Raw genomic sequence first — 12,422 nt, 5'->3', positions numbered from 1 at the left:
CTTTGTTTTTCTTTGGTCCTAGTTCTCCAAATATGCATAAGAAATTGAATCCATCATTCAAGTAGGAGCCCTATCAATGTTGGTCCACTTTACAACTTTGGGAGCCCTGGTGGCACAGTGGTTAACCAAATGTGCTAACCAAATGGTTGGCAGTTTGAATCTACCAGGTGCTCCTTGGAAACCCTATGAGGCAGATCTATTTTGTCCTACAGTGTCTCTATGAGTCAGATTTGACTTGATGGCAATGAGTTAGGAGTACTACTTTGTGGGAACTTTTATTTTTCATTCTTTGGTATTACAATATATTGACTACTCCTCCAGCATCATGTCAACTGCAAACTTTGTAAAAATGATTCTCTGTATTAATTTAAAAAGCCAGCAAACAAACAAAAGCAAAACACAACTGACCATATATGAAAGCAGGGCCTATGACACACCACTAGGATTATTCCAGGTGGACATCACACTAAAGAGTTAGTGAAAATGCTCCCTTAAATTGCCATCTCCCGGCTATTTTTAAAGAGAACCCTTGAATGTGTGATTAGCTTAATCTAAAGACATCTAAGTATGAAATTTCAGGCTTTGTGATAAACGAATGTGCATAATGAATAGGACCACTGACTTGCAGCTGGGAGACTTGGGTTTTGTGATTAGCTCTGCCACCGTGTATTCCCCATTCACTTTCATTTCGAGCAATGTGACCTATGTGCCTTGCATGTAGTTTTTTTCTCTATCATCTGCTTTGCACATCTCTGGAAGAAAACTGTATTTACCTTCCTTAATTGTAAGATCCAAAATTCATTGTTTTGAAGCCAACAAAAGAAATTGACACAGGGTGTTCGTAGCCTTTTTGGTAAAAAAAAAAAAAAAAAAGATGGTGGAACTGCGCGCGGTCATTTGATGTTCTTTCAGATTTAGCTGTGGGAGAAATGGGTCTCAGTCAATATGTTCATTGTGTATTGCTGTGTTGTTCTCTAGGTCCAGGTTTCTGTTCATTACGCTATGGGCTGGCTGTCATCATGCACTTCTCAAACTTCACCATGATAACCCAGCGTGTGAGTCTGAGCATTGCAATTATTGCCATGGTGAACAGCACTGAGGAGCACAATATGTCTAATGTCTCCACAGAGGGACCCCTTACAGATGCCTTCAATAACCCCAGCAGATCCATCAAGGAATTTAATACAGGGGTAAGTTTAATGGCAGAAGAAGGCTTTATGTAGAGAGGGAAAATCCATTTTGAAAGGAAGGCTCAGATCTTGTCAACAGAGTATAGAACCATGACTTTTTAATGACAAACTAAAAAGAAATGGGTTTGTTTTTCTTTGAGACATTGCTTACACCTGTGATTAAAAAAAATGAACTTTCTTTGAGATGTTATGATTACTAGGTAGGGGTGCTGCAGGGAAAATTTCAAAAAATTCTGAAATGAACCAAACAGATTACTGGATATCTTCAATGGAAAAGTAGACATTGTCTAAGCACATCCTTCTGGGTTATCTGATTCTGTGGGAGATTCTGTGCTTGTCAAAGCCTTTGAGCTGTTTTACAACTCTCTAAATTGTATATAACAGATAACTGTGCAAATGAATCTTTTTGGTAGCCTTGCAAATGAATTTTGTCCTGTATAAAACCAGTTGATAACTACCCCCCGCACACACACACAGTTGAATAAGCCATTTTTGCCATCTATTTAAAATCTATTTCAGCATTACTTACTGCTTATATATGCCTGTTTTTTTTAATTCTCATTTGAACCAGTTGTATGAGTGGTTTCCTCATTAGTCAATGAGTTTAGTAAAATCTTTGACATGTTCATTTAATATTTATATGAAAATCATGATTATCTCTCTTTCAAAAATTATTCCTTAAACTATCATGTATTGTACATTTCCAATGTTATCCCCATAATTTATGTTTTTATTGTCTTTGACTCAGCTCATTTGTAATGACCCCCCCTCGCGTCTCCAGTTTTTCTTCCATCATCCATTCTAACATCCATACTCCTGTGCTTAGGAATCTAGAGCACCTTTCAGTTGCCAAACTCTCCCTGGAACATGCTGTGCTCCTCCAGAATTGGGCCCCACTTCCCAGCATAGTCACGTATGCTCTCAATGATCCCAAAACAAAACCAAAAAAAAAACAAACCCATTGCTGTTGAGTCGATTCCGACTCAGAGTGACCCTATAAGACAAAATAGAACTGCTCCATAGGGTTTCCAAGGAGCATCTGGTGGATTTGAACTGCCAACCTTTTGGTTAGCAGCCAAATTCTTAACCACTATGCTGCCAGGGATTCCTCAATGGCCCTAGGAGAGTCTTTTCTCTGAGCAAGCAAGAGTCCCTGTTAGTTCCTGATCAGTTGGTATTATTTCAAATGCTACAAGTCCACTTTTGCTGTTTTCTCCAACGAGACTGATTTTTCCTTTCTCTCTTTATGTACATCATAGTCATTATTTAAAGAATAGATCAAATAGTGCTTCCTTCCTGGAATCTTCCCAAATTGTTCTTTTTTCTCCTCAAAGTCCTTATTTTACTTATGTTCATTCTGACATGAATCATATACCCTGAATTATTTAGTGACTGTAAGTGGGTAAAATACTTCATATTTTATATTCTTTGGCTTTCTACTTCAACTTTCAGCATGATGCCATAAATCTAGTGGGCTACCAGAAATTACTTATTGAGTTATATTAGAAGAAGAATGTGATATTACCCACTTGCAATATGTGTTTTAGAAAGTCAGCTCTGCCTGAACAAACCAGAATTCCCAAACATGATTTTTGTAGTTGTTGTTGTTAACTGAGGACTGATTTGGTGTGTTTTCTTTATTCTTTATAATGAGAGTCAACTTGTCACCCAAGCTTTGCCAGAAGGAGAAATAGTTAAAGGAAGCTTTTTCGTGTATGAACCATCTCTCAGTAGCTCCCTCTATTTGCTTCTTCCTATTATCCATCCATCTGGAAACCCTGGTGGCATAGTGGTTAAGAGCTACAGCTGCTAACTGAAAGGTCAGTAAGTTTAAATCCACCAGGTGCTCCTTGGAAACCCTATGGGGCAGTTCTTCTCTGTCCTACAGGGTCTCTATGAGTCAGAATCGACTCGGTGGCAATGGGTTTAGTTTTTTGGTTTATTATCCATCTCTGTAATCATTTTACTTACCTGTGTTCTTCTTCACTTACTCTGTTTTTCTCTCCCTCTGAGAGGTGCAAGTTAGGGGTATAATTGTTTGGTATGGAAATGTGAGATATTTAAGTTAGCTTAAAAAAAATAAAGACAAACAAAAGATAGATATTTTATGATAGGGTCCTATCAACCCCAAGCAACTCCTGGCTGTAAGGTGGGTTTTCATAAAAGGGCTTCTTAGCCAAGAATTTTCTTTCTTTCTTTTCCTCAGGCCTCTGTGTATGAATGGAGTCCAGAAACTCAGGGCATCATCTTTAGCTCCATCAACTATGGAATAATATTGACTCTGATCCCAAGTGGATATTTAGCAGGAATATTTGGAGCAAAACATATTCTTGGTACTGGTTTACTGATCTCTTCTCTTCTCACCCTCTTCACACCATTGGCAGCCAACTTTGGGGTGATTTTGGTCATTGTGATTCGGACAATCCAGGGCATGGCCCAGGTATTCAGATACTTTCTCATTCTGGGTGTAATACAGATTCTTAAATTCTACTAGAGATCAAAGTTGTTAATGATTTTCATTTCAGGGAATGGCATGGACAGGTCAGTTTACAATTTGGGCAAAATGGGCTCCCCCACTGGAACGAAGCAAGCTCACTACCATTGCGGGATCAGGTAAGGATACATACATGGGTCAAAGTTTCGTAATCTGCTTCATCCCTACCACAGCTTTCTTTCTCTGAATTGAATGGCTTAGGGAAGAGGGAGAAAAATGCCACCAAAAAATGAAACAATGTAAGACAGTTACATAGCAAATAAGAAAGAAACGCCTGTACTGTAAGCCACTGAGGTTGAGAAGCAGGAAAGGCCTCAGAAGAGTCTTGTAAGAAATAGATAAGAACTTTAAGAATTTGCGTAAATGGTAAAAAGTCAGGTAAGCTGTGAAAAGACCATTTTAGCAAAGATGTACACGTGAAAATTAAGACTATTAGAATTCAGAGTGGTAAAGAGAAAAATCAGGTTGGAAAGCAATGTTTAAAGAGTCAGCATTATTCTGAGCTTTTTGCTATTTTGAGCGCTTTACTCTTCGGAGATAATCCTCACAGCAGACCTCTGATGTAGGTACTTTTTTTTTTTTTATTATTATTATTCTCATTTTACAGAGGAGGGAAGTAAGGTATGCAGAGATTAAGTAAATTGTCCAACTTCAAAAAGCCGGGAGGTTTGACCCGAGAGTGCATATTCTCCATCACCGGGCTAGACTGTCTTTCCATAGTTTGTCATCATACTAAGGATTCCACAACTTCATCATCCCTGTATTACCCCAACTGGTAGCCCTGAGAGTGCATTCCTGAAGAACAGAACTGAGATTTCCATCAAACTTCTCACTCCAGGTCCAGTACATGGCCACATCCTATGGAGTTTTACCTCATAGCAACCTTCTCTGCTTGCCAGCTTCTTTCCATCGCATTTGGAAACACCTCCTCCATCTCAAGTGCCACTCTCAGCTGATCTCTCTCCTCTGGCTTTGTTTCTTCCAGCCTCCTTCCCATCAAAGTTGCATTATCTTCCTAAAGCACAGATTGGGCATTTTTCTCACCTACTTGAACACTTCAGTGTGTTCCTCCATGACTGCACAATAAAGATCGACCTCTTTATTGCATGGGTATTAAGATGCTTGTGCATCTGTCCCCAACCTGCCTTTCCACTCTATTCAACAACCTTCTACAAGCAAGGCTCCAATTGCACTTGCCATGCGTTACCTCCCATCCTCCCGACCCCCCGCCCCACACATCTGCACTTAAATTTTCTCTGACTCTGATTCTACTGGGTCATATTACTGGAAAGTCCTTGGCTCCCAGTTCCACTTGCCAAAATTTTATCCAACATACTGTTTAATAACCCACAAACTGTTTAGCTCTTGTAAAACAATTTCTAAATCTTATAATCATTATTAATTTCTCCTCAAGTATAATTCTATAGCATATTATACTTTCATTATCACATCTATATTCTAAATCAGTTTTCTTTTCCAAATTACAGGTTGGGGCCCATTAGAGGGTCATAAAATTAAATTGGTGGGCCAAAATCAGTATTTGAAAAATGAAAGTCAATAGAATAGAATGTTAGAATACATTGCATATGGTAAGGGGAAGTATTGTTTCATGAAACTTTTGTTTGAGGCATGCGTGTATATGTGTGGTAGTGTGTGGAAATGTTTGCGTGTATTTGAGTATGTGTATTGTGTTGCCATATAAAGTGCATTTTTTTCACTGTGAATTTCTGTAAAATGTGTTAATAATGCAAGATCTACCTTGTATTACATTTGTAATAGTAAATTTGGTTACACTTTTCTCTCCAACTGGAATGACAACTCCGTGAGCACAGTGATGGTATCTAACTAATTTTTGTAAGTCTTTCCTTTCCTTCTCCCAAACTCATGTTGCACCCTGCCTGAATGCAATTCTAATCATAAGGGAATATAGGTGGGCTGTCATTCCAGAGATGGATTCCTGGGTGGTGCAAATGCTACCTTGACTACTAACGTTAAAATTGGCTGTTTGAACCCACTCAGTGGTGCTGTGGAAGAAAGACCTGGTGACCTGTTTCCGTAAATATTACAGCCAAGAAAACCCTATAGAGCAGTTCTACTATTTAACACATGGGGTTGCCATGAGTTGGAATTGACTTGGTGGCAACAGGTTTGATTTTTTGTATTTTTACCCATTGCAGACAGAGGGATTTGGATTTGGTCACGTTGATGTGTAGGAGCCATTGATGAGTCAATGGCATATTATTTATTAATTCTAATGACTTCATGTGGCTTTGCTGGGGGAGATTTGTGAGCAGAAAGAAAAATTCTTATTACCCACTCATTCTAAGTGTGCCACTTCACTGCTGGGACAATGTCTTGGATGACCATTCAGTCTCAGGTTTTGTGTTGACATAAGTTTTTTTTCTCTTCCCCTTCTCCTCAGGGGTAGCATTTGGCTCCTTCATCATCCTCTGTGTGGGGGGACTTATTTGCCAGGCCTTGGGTTGGCCTTTTATCTTCTATATCTTTGGTGAGTCACTTTATCTCAAATACGAATGCTTGCATTTCGCAGACATCCATTTTGATGCCTCTACTCTCCACATTCTTCCCATGTGAGAGAAAATGTCTTTTGTAAATGGAAGATGATGAAGAATGTTGAGGATTGATAACTTTCTTATTCTAGTCCACACAGCTTGATTTGATATTGTCCTGGTGGTGCTGGGCAGCACTGTGTTCTGGGCCCAGGGCAGAGAAGATGACGTACACATAATTCTGATTTCTGAGAAATCAGAAATGCAGACTTACCCCCCTGTTCCAAGTACCTGCAGAATCTTTCCCACTATAATTAAAATGTCTGGTCTAGTCGTAATTAAGATATCAAAGTTGGTGAAGCACACCTTCAATGTGTCTTTGTATTTCATTATCAGTATTATTTCTGCCCAAGGTGCCCTTAACCTTAGTCTGTACTTGGTAAATCTTGCAATACTCAGTTCAAATGTCTCCTCCCCCATGGAACTTTCTAGGACTTATCCCATTAGATTCTGTCCTCTATGCTTCTTCCTGCTATTTCTTCATTAGGACACATTGACGTGTGATTATTTGCCCCCTGTCCCCATTAGTTTGTGAAGTGTTTGAGGCAAGGGATCCATTTTACAATGTCTTTACTACTTTGGTGCCTATCATAGGGCCTGACTTTTCTCTTTATAAATAAAAGAATGGATGGACCCATTAATTAGAGGAAATTCAAAGAACATTGTCCCTAGAGGCTTTTAACATAGAATCTTCTTCAAATAATAAGTCCTAGCAATGAGACACGTATCTATGGATTGTTCTGTTGTTATAGCCAAATGGTGTCTTAAATGTGTAGTTCTAGCTTGGATAGTTTTATTATCAGTGATGTTAAGCTCAGGCCATTTTGATTTACACTATGCAATATTCACGCTCATGCTATTTCTAGAGGGTTCTAACACTGACAAATGAAGACTGTATTTGAGAGGTGGTAAAAAGAAAAAAAAATTTTTTTTTTTTTTAAATCTAGAAAGCTTTAATGGTAAAAAAGAGTTTATTAAGAGACGAAAAGAAGAAGTGGGAAAATGTACGTCCTTATTTTTTTTTTTTATGGTGGAGTCACCATAAATAGATGTGTGTGTTTGTGGGGGCAGGCATGCCACTTCAGGGGAAACCACTCCTCCCAGATCACAAATCAACCGGAAAACTAATTGGGTCCCTGCTTCCCAGGTAGCATTGGCTGTGTCTGCTGCTTCCTGTGGTTCGTGGTGATTTATGATGACCCCATGCATCACCCATGCATTAGTGTCAGGGAAAAAGAACACATCGTGTCCTCACTGGCTCAACAGGTATGGTGTACCCCTTCTACCTGTGAACAGCGCCGAGATCGCTGGGGTAAGGCGTGGGTCTCCCAGGAGAGGTGGCCTCTGGCCTGTTCTAATACCAGTGTTGATTAGATATTTCCTTTCAGCCCAGTTCTCCTAGACGATCTGTCCCGATAAAGGCTATGGTCAGATGCCTACCACTTTGGGCCATTTTCATGGGTTTTTTCAGCCATTTCTGGTTATGCACCATAATCATAACATACCTACCTACGTACATCAATTCTGTGCTCCATGTTAACATTCGAGATGTAAGTATACTTCCTATACTTCTATGAAAGTGATGGTAATGGTAGTAAAGAGACATAGCTCTGTGCTCCCTACTATTCTGGTCACTGTTCTCTGTGCTTTGCACATAACCACTTATTTAACCCTCACAGTGACCCCGAGAGAGACACTGTGATGATTTCAATCACATGGGTGCAGTAATAGGGACATATAGAGGTAATATGACTTACTTTGGGTTACACAATAATAATCGTGGTAGAGCTGCTCCAGCATCTGTGTTCTTAACCACTATCGCATTCTGCCATAACTCCTGATTCTTCAGTTTCCTTTAAAAATAAATATTGCTCTTCTCTGGGGAGCAGTGTGATTCAGGTGCTGTCATTCTTGCTTGAGACAGTGTTTTTCTTGTGTGGAAAAGGATGGTAATTCCCTAAAATGACTCAGAATGTCAGGGGCGGGCTGATTGGTCTGTGTAAGTGATAAATTTTAGTGCTATATGCACCTCTGTAATTACTCACTGTTTAATTTTCCTTCCCTCAGAGTGGGGTTCTGTCCTCCCTACCTTTTATTGCTGCCTCAAGCTGTACGATTCTAGGAGGTCAGTTGGCAGATTTTCTTCTGTCCAGGAGTCTTCTCAGACTAATCACCGTACGAAAACTCTTTTCGTCCCTAGGTAAGGATAGGCCCATGGGCCCGGTTAACCAATCCCCTTTTCTACTTGTGGTCTAAGAGGGTTCCTGATGGCGTGTCCTCATTGCCCAGGGCTCCTTCTTCCATCACTCTGCGCTGTGACATTGCCCTTTGTGACTTCCAGTTACATGACAACCATTGTTTTGCTGATACTTATTCCTGGGACCAGCAACTTGTGTGACTCGGGTTTTATCATCAACACCTTAGATATCGCGCCCAGGTAAGAGTTTTACCTATCTTTTCCTCCTCTAGGCTCCTCCAGAGGTGTTAGGCCTTAGCCATCTTCTTCAACTCCTTCCTGTTATTGACATTCACTAAATGATGATACAGTGCCAAATAACTAGAAATGTCAGTATGTGGCCATAACCCAAGGCGTTTTTAGAACAACAGTCCCCAGTCTTGGCTAATAATCGTTTAGATAAAAAGATTCGCAAGCCTCCCCACCAGAGATTGGACTGTGTGTTCTGAGAAAGAGCCTACACATATATATTTTGAAAAAGCTTCTAGGGCGTTGATAATATTAGCTACTGCATATGTACTCACCATGAACAAAACCCTGCTCTGAAGACTTCTCGTATATCAACACATTTAATTCGCACAACTCCAACAGGTAGGCCCTATTGTTATCCCCATTTTATAGGGGTGAAGACCAAGACACCAGAAGGTTAAGTTGCTTTATGAGGGTGACTCTGGGGCAGAGCCAGGGTTTGGACTCAAGCAGTTTAACTCTAGAGCCTGTGTCTTACCCACTATACAAACGGCCTCCCGTGTTGAACAGCCAGAGTAGGGACCCTGGCTTCCAGAGAGACTGAATTGTTCCCTGGTTGTTAACTGAGTGGATTGGTGATTTTAGGTTTGGCAAATAGACATTGCTATGAATGTCTTCAAGTGAACAAAAAATTGCATTAGGGAAAATGACTTTGCCATTAGAGTCAAGCTGCATTAATATTGAATTACTGCAGATGCCATGAGGATCTCTTATTCTATATAAAATTATCTCTCCACAGATATTCAAGTTTCCTTATGGGCATCTCAAGGGGATTTGGGCTCATCGCAGGAATCATCTCTTCCACTGCCACTGGATTCCTTATTAGTCAGGTTGGGTCCAGTTTATTGAACATCTACAAGTGGCTGTATTGTTTTAGGCACTGAGGATACTCTGTAGGGCCTCTGCTCTCAAGGACTGTATGGTCTGATGGGGGAAACAAGCATGGATAAAACACAATTATTTTATTTACGGGGGCATCTCAGACAAACTGTACCAGGTCAAGTTTCTCAGGTGAAGAAAAATATAAGCTGAATTTCCAAAAATGAATAGATATTAAATTGGTGAAAATGAACAATTGGGTAGAGAAGACAGCATGTTATGACATCCTAGAGATACAAACCCATGAAGTGTTCTCAGTTATGGCCACAGTGAATCATACATGTCCAGGAATGGTAAGAGGTGAAGACAGAGAGGCAAAAAGGGAAGATCATGATTGATTTAACTTAAAAAAAAAAAAAAAGAAAGTAAACACAAAGCTTCCCAAGGCCAGTTTAAAGAGAGGTTAAATCATGGGTGAAAAGAGAATGGATATGACACACTGCCGGTGGCATGGAGCATGAGGCTTGCTCAGAAGTATAGGCTGGTGGGAAAGATGAAAGACAGAACCAAGCTGGGATGAGAGGACTCATGAGAGTCACTTTACAAGGAAAAGTGCCTTTTTTTTTTTTTTTAATTTATTTCTATGTGATTTAGCTTCAGGGTTATTTTTTGACCAAATTCCTAGGAATCCACTGTGACTATAATGCTGGAAGTGAACTATAACTTAGTATGGACTGGTGAGGAGGATGACACAGGCAGATCAAATATAGCTCATGTTTTATTGTTGTGTTCATCTAAGGGGTTGCTGTGATTGACGCTAACAACCAAGCCATAAATAAAACAAAATAAGAGCAATTGCACATGCGAGATCTTAAAGACACCATTTTATGTAGAACTTTATGTGAATGATACAATGTTGTCATGACTGTCGAGATCCAAAGTTCTAGGAAAACAATAATGTAGATTAATTTGTATGGATTTAAAGAAAAATCGATCCCAATCCAGAAACCAATGTGCATTTTAGAGTCCTTTGGTTTCCAACAGTTTCATAAACCATCTTTGATGGGTTTAGATGTTAGGTGGCTAGGGCATAGTGGTCCCTCAATTTTTTGTGATCGGCTTTGTGGTACACAAAATGGAGGATTTTCTGAACTGGCAGAAAAGGAACTAGTGAGAAAGAACATGATTCTGTGTGTTTTTTGTGTGTGTGTCTAGAATTCTGAGTCTGGATGGAGGAATGTGTTTTTCCTGTCGGCTGCTGTCAACATGTTTGGTCTGGTCTTTTACCTCAAGTTTGGACAAGCAAAAATCCAGGACTGGGCCAAAGAGGAGAACCTCACTCGCCTCTGAGGATATCACATTATAAACTGATGTGCAGTAGTGACCGCTAACTTTTCAACGTTTTTTGTACTACTGTAATTGCCATTTTTTCTTTGTACCCTTGGCCTTAGGCTCAGCAGTTCTCAACACTGGTTTTGTGTTAGGTTTCCCTGGGGTCGTCTCTAAAACTTACATAGTCCTGCTCCAGAGATTCTGATTGAATTGGTTTGGGGTGGGATCCGGATAGCACTAATTTTTAGACATTCCTCAGGGTTTTCTAACATGCAGCTAAGGTTGAGAACTACTGGACAGACTTGAAAAGTCAATTCCTGTTGTCTTTGAATTTTTCTCTCTGGAAAGTATTAGATGAACAAAAATCTATGTGAACATAATCATGGGGGTGGTTATGGACACAGAGAAGACCCGCTGTGAATTGTAGCTACATGTTACCGAACTCAGAATAGAATTTTAAGGCTGAAGTTGACAGAATTGACATTTTAAGTCTTGATTTTTAAAATATATATATATATATATTGGGAAACATGGGTGTTTATTTATGTGATTAAATTCTATTAAAATTCTAAATGCTAAAATTAAATATACCTTTTTCTAATTATTTAGATTAGAATTATTTCTATCAGGCAAAAAAAAAAAAAAAAAAAACTTATCCTAACCAAGTTCCCAGAGCTCTGGTGGCACAATGGTTAAAGCTTTCAAATGCTAACTGAAAGGTCGGCAGTTTGAATCCACAAGTTGCTCCTTGGAAATCCTATGGGGCAGCTCTACTCAGCCCTGTATAGTCACTAAGAGTCAGAATTGACTCCATGGCAATGAGGTTTTTTTTTTTAGCTAAATTCCAGAAGATTAGTGGCTAGAAAATGTCCAGGAAAAGATGAAATGCAGGAGAGAGAAGATGAAATGATGAAGAAAGATGAAATGCAGAAAGCTGGAGAGTGAGAAGAATGTAGAATTGGAAAGCTCATAGTGTAGGAAAAATGAATGTGATGGGAGACAGTGTGGACACTTTCAGAAGGGGCAGTAAGTTTAGAACATGTAATGAAAATGAGAGAGAGATGACAGAGACACTTTCAAGGGAAATGGATATTTATGCAGGGGAGAAGAATACTGAAGTTTAAACAATGTGGAATGCTACCTAGGAAGTCTTCACATATCAGAGAAATTCCCTTCAAGGGTGAAAAAGATCATTTGACCTTCCTTACATTTTCCTTATTTCCCTAAGATTCTCAAATTAGTCATCATCAACCCCAACAGGAATAAATTCTGGCTCCTAAAACTTAAAATACATTCTTTAGTCCCTGAATCCAGTGCCATCGAGTTGATTCTGACTCATAACAACCCTATAGGACAGAGTAGAACTGCCCCACAGAGTTTCCAAGGAGCACCTGGTGGATTCGAACTGCTGACCCTTTGGTTAGCAGCCATAGCACTTAACCATTACACCACCAGGGTTAAAAAAAAAAAGTCCCTAAAAAAAAAAAAATTTTTTTTTTTTTTAGGGTGCACAAAAGGCTAAGAACTTGACT

At 39.5% G+C, this 12,422-nt stretch overlaps 1 protein-coding gene across 2 annotated transcripts; it reads left to right on the top strand.

Annotated features, from left to right (window-relative positions):
• Window positions 1–890: 890 nt before the first annotated feature.
• Window positions 891–11,491, top strand: SLC17A2 (solute carrier family 17 member 2). 2 transcript variants are annotated; one of them, XM_023555731.2, is made up of 10 exons: window positions 891–1,190; window positions 3,397–3,630; window positions 3,716–3,803; window positions 6,107–6,193; window positions 7,402–7,520; window positions 7,643–7,804; window positions 8,322–8,454; window positions 8,544–8,691; window positions 9,479–9,569; window positions 10,774–11,491. In XM_023555731.2, exons 1-10 carry the CDS (start codon window positions 930–932, stop codon window positions 10,906–10,908), a joined length of 1,458 nt encoding a protein of 485 aa, XP_023411499.2. In that variant the 5' UTR covers window positions 891–929; the 3' UTR covers window positions 10,909–11,491. The 2 variants fall into 2 exon arrangements, with proteins under 2 accessions (XP_023411499.2, XP_064137753.1); XM_064281683.1 differs by lacking the exon at window positions 8,544–8,691.
• The last annotated feature ends 931 nt before the right edge of the window (window positions 11,492–12,422 follow it).

Source organism: Loxodonta africana, chromosome 1, assembly GCF_030014295.1.
Source record: "Loxodonta africana isolate mLoxAfr1 chromosome 1, mLoxAfr1.hap2, whole genome shotgun sequence".
Classification (NCBI taxonomy): Eukaryota; Metazoa; Chordata; class Mammalia; order Proboscidea; family Elephantidae; genus Loxodonta; species Loxodonta africana.
The sequence above is the reverse complement of the archived record's forward strand: the minus strand, read 5'-3'. Positions and strand labels throughout refer to the sequence as shown.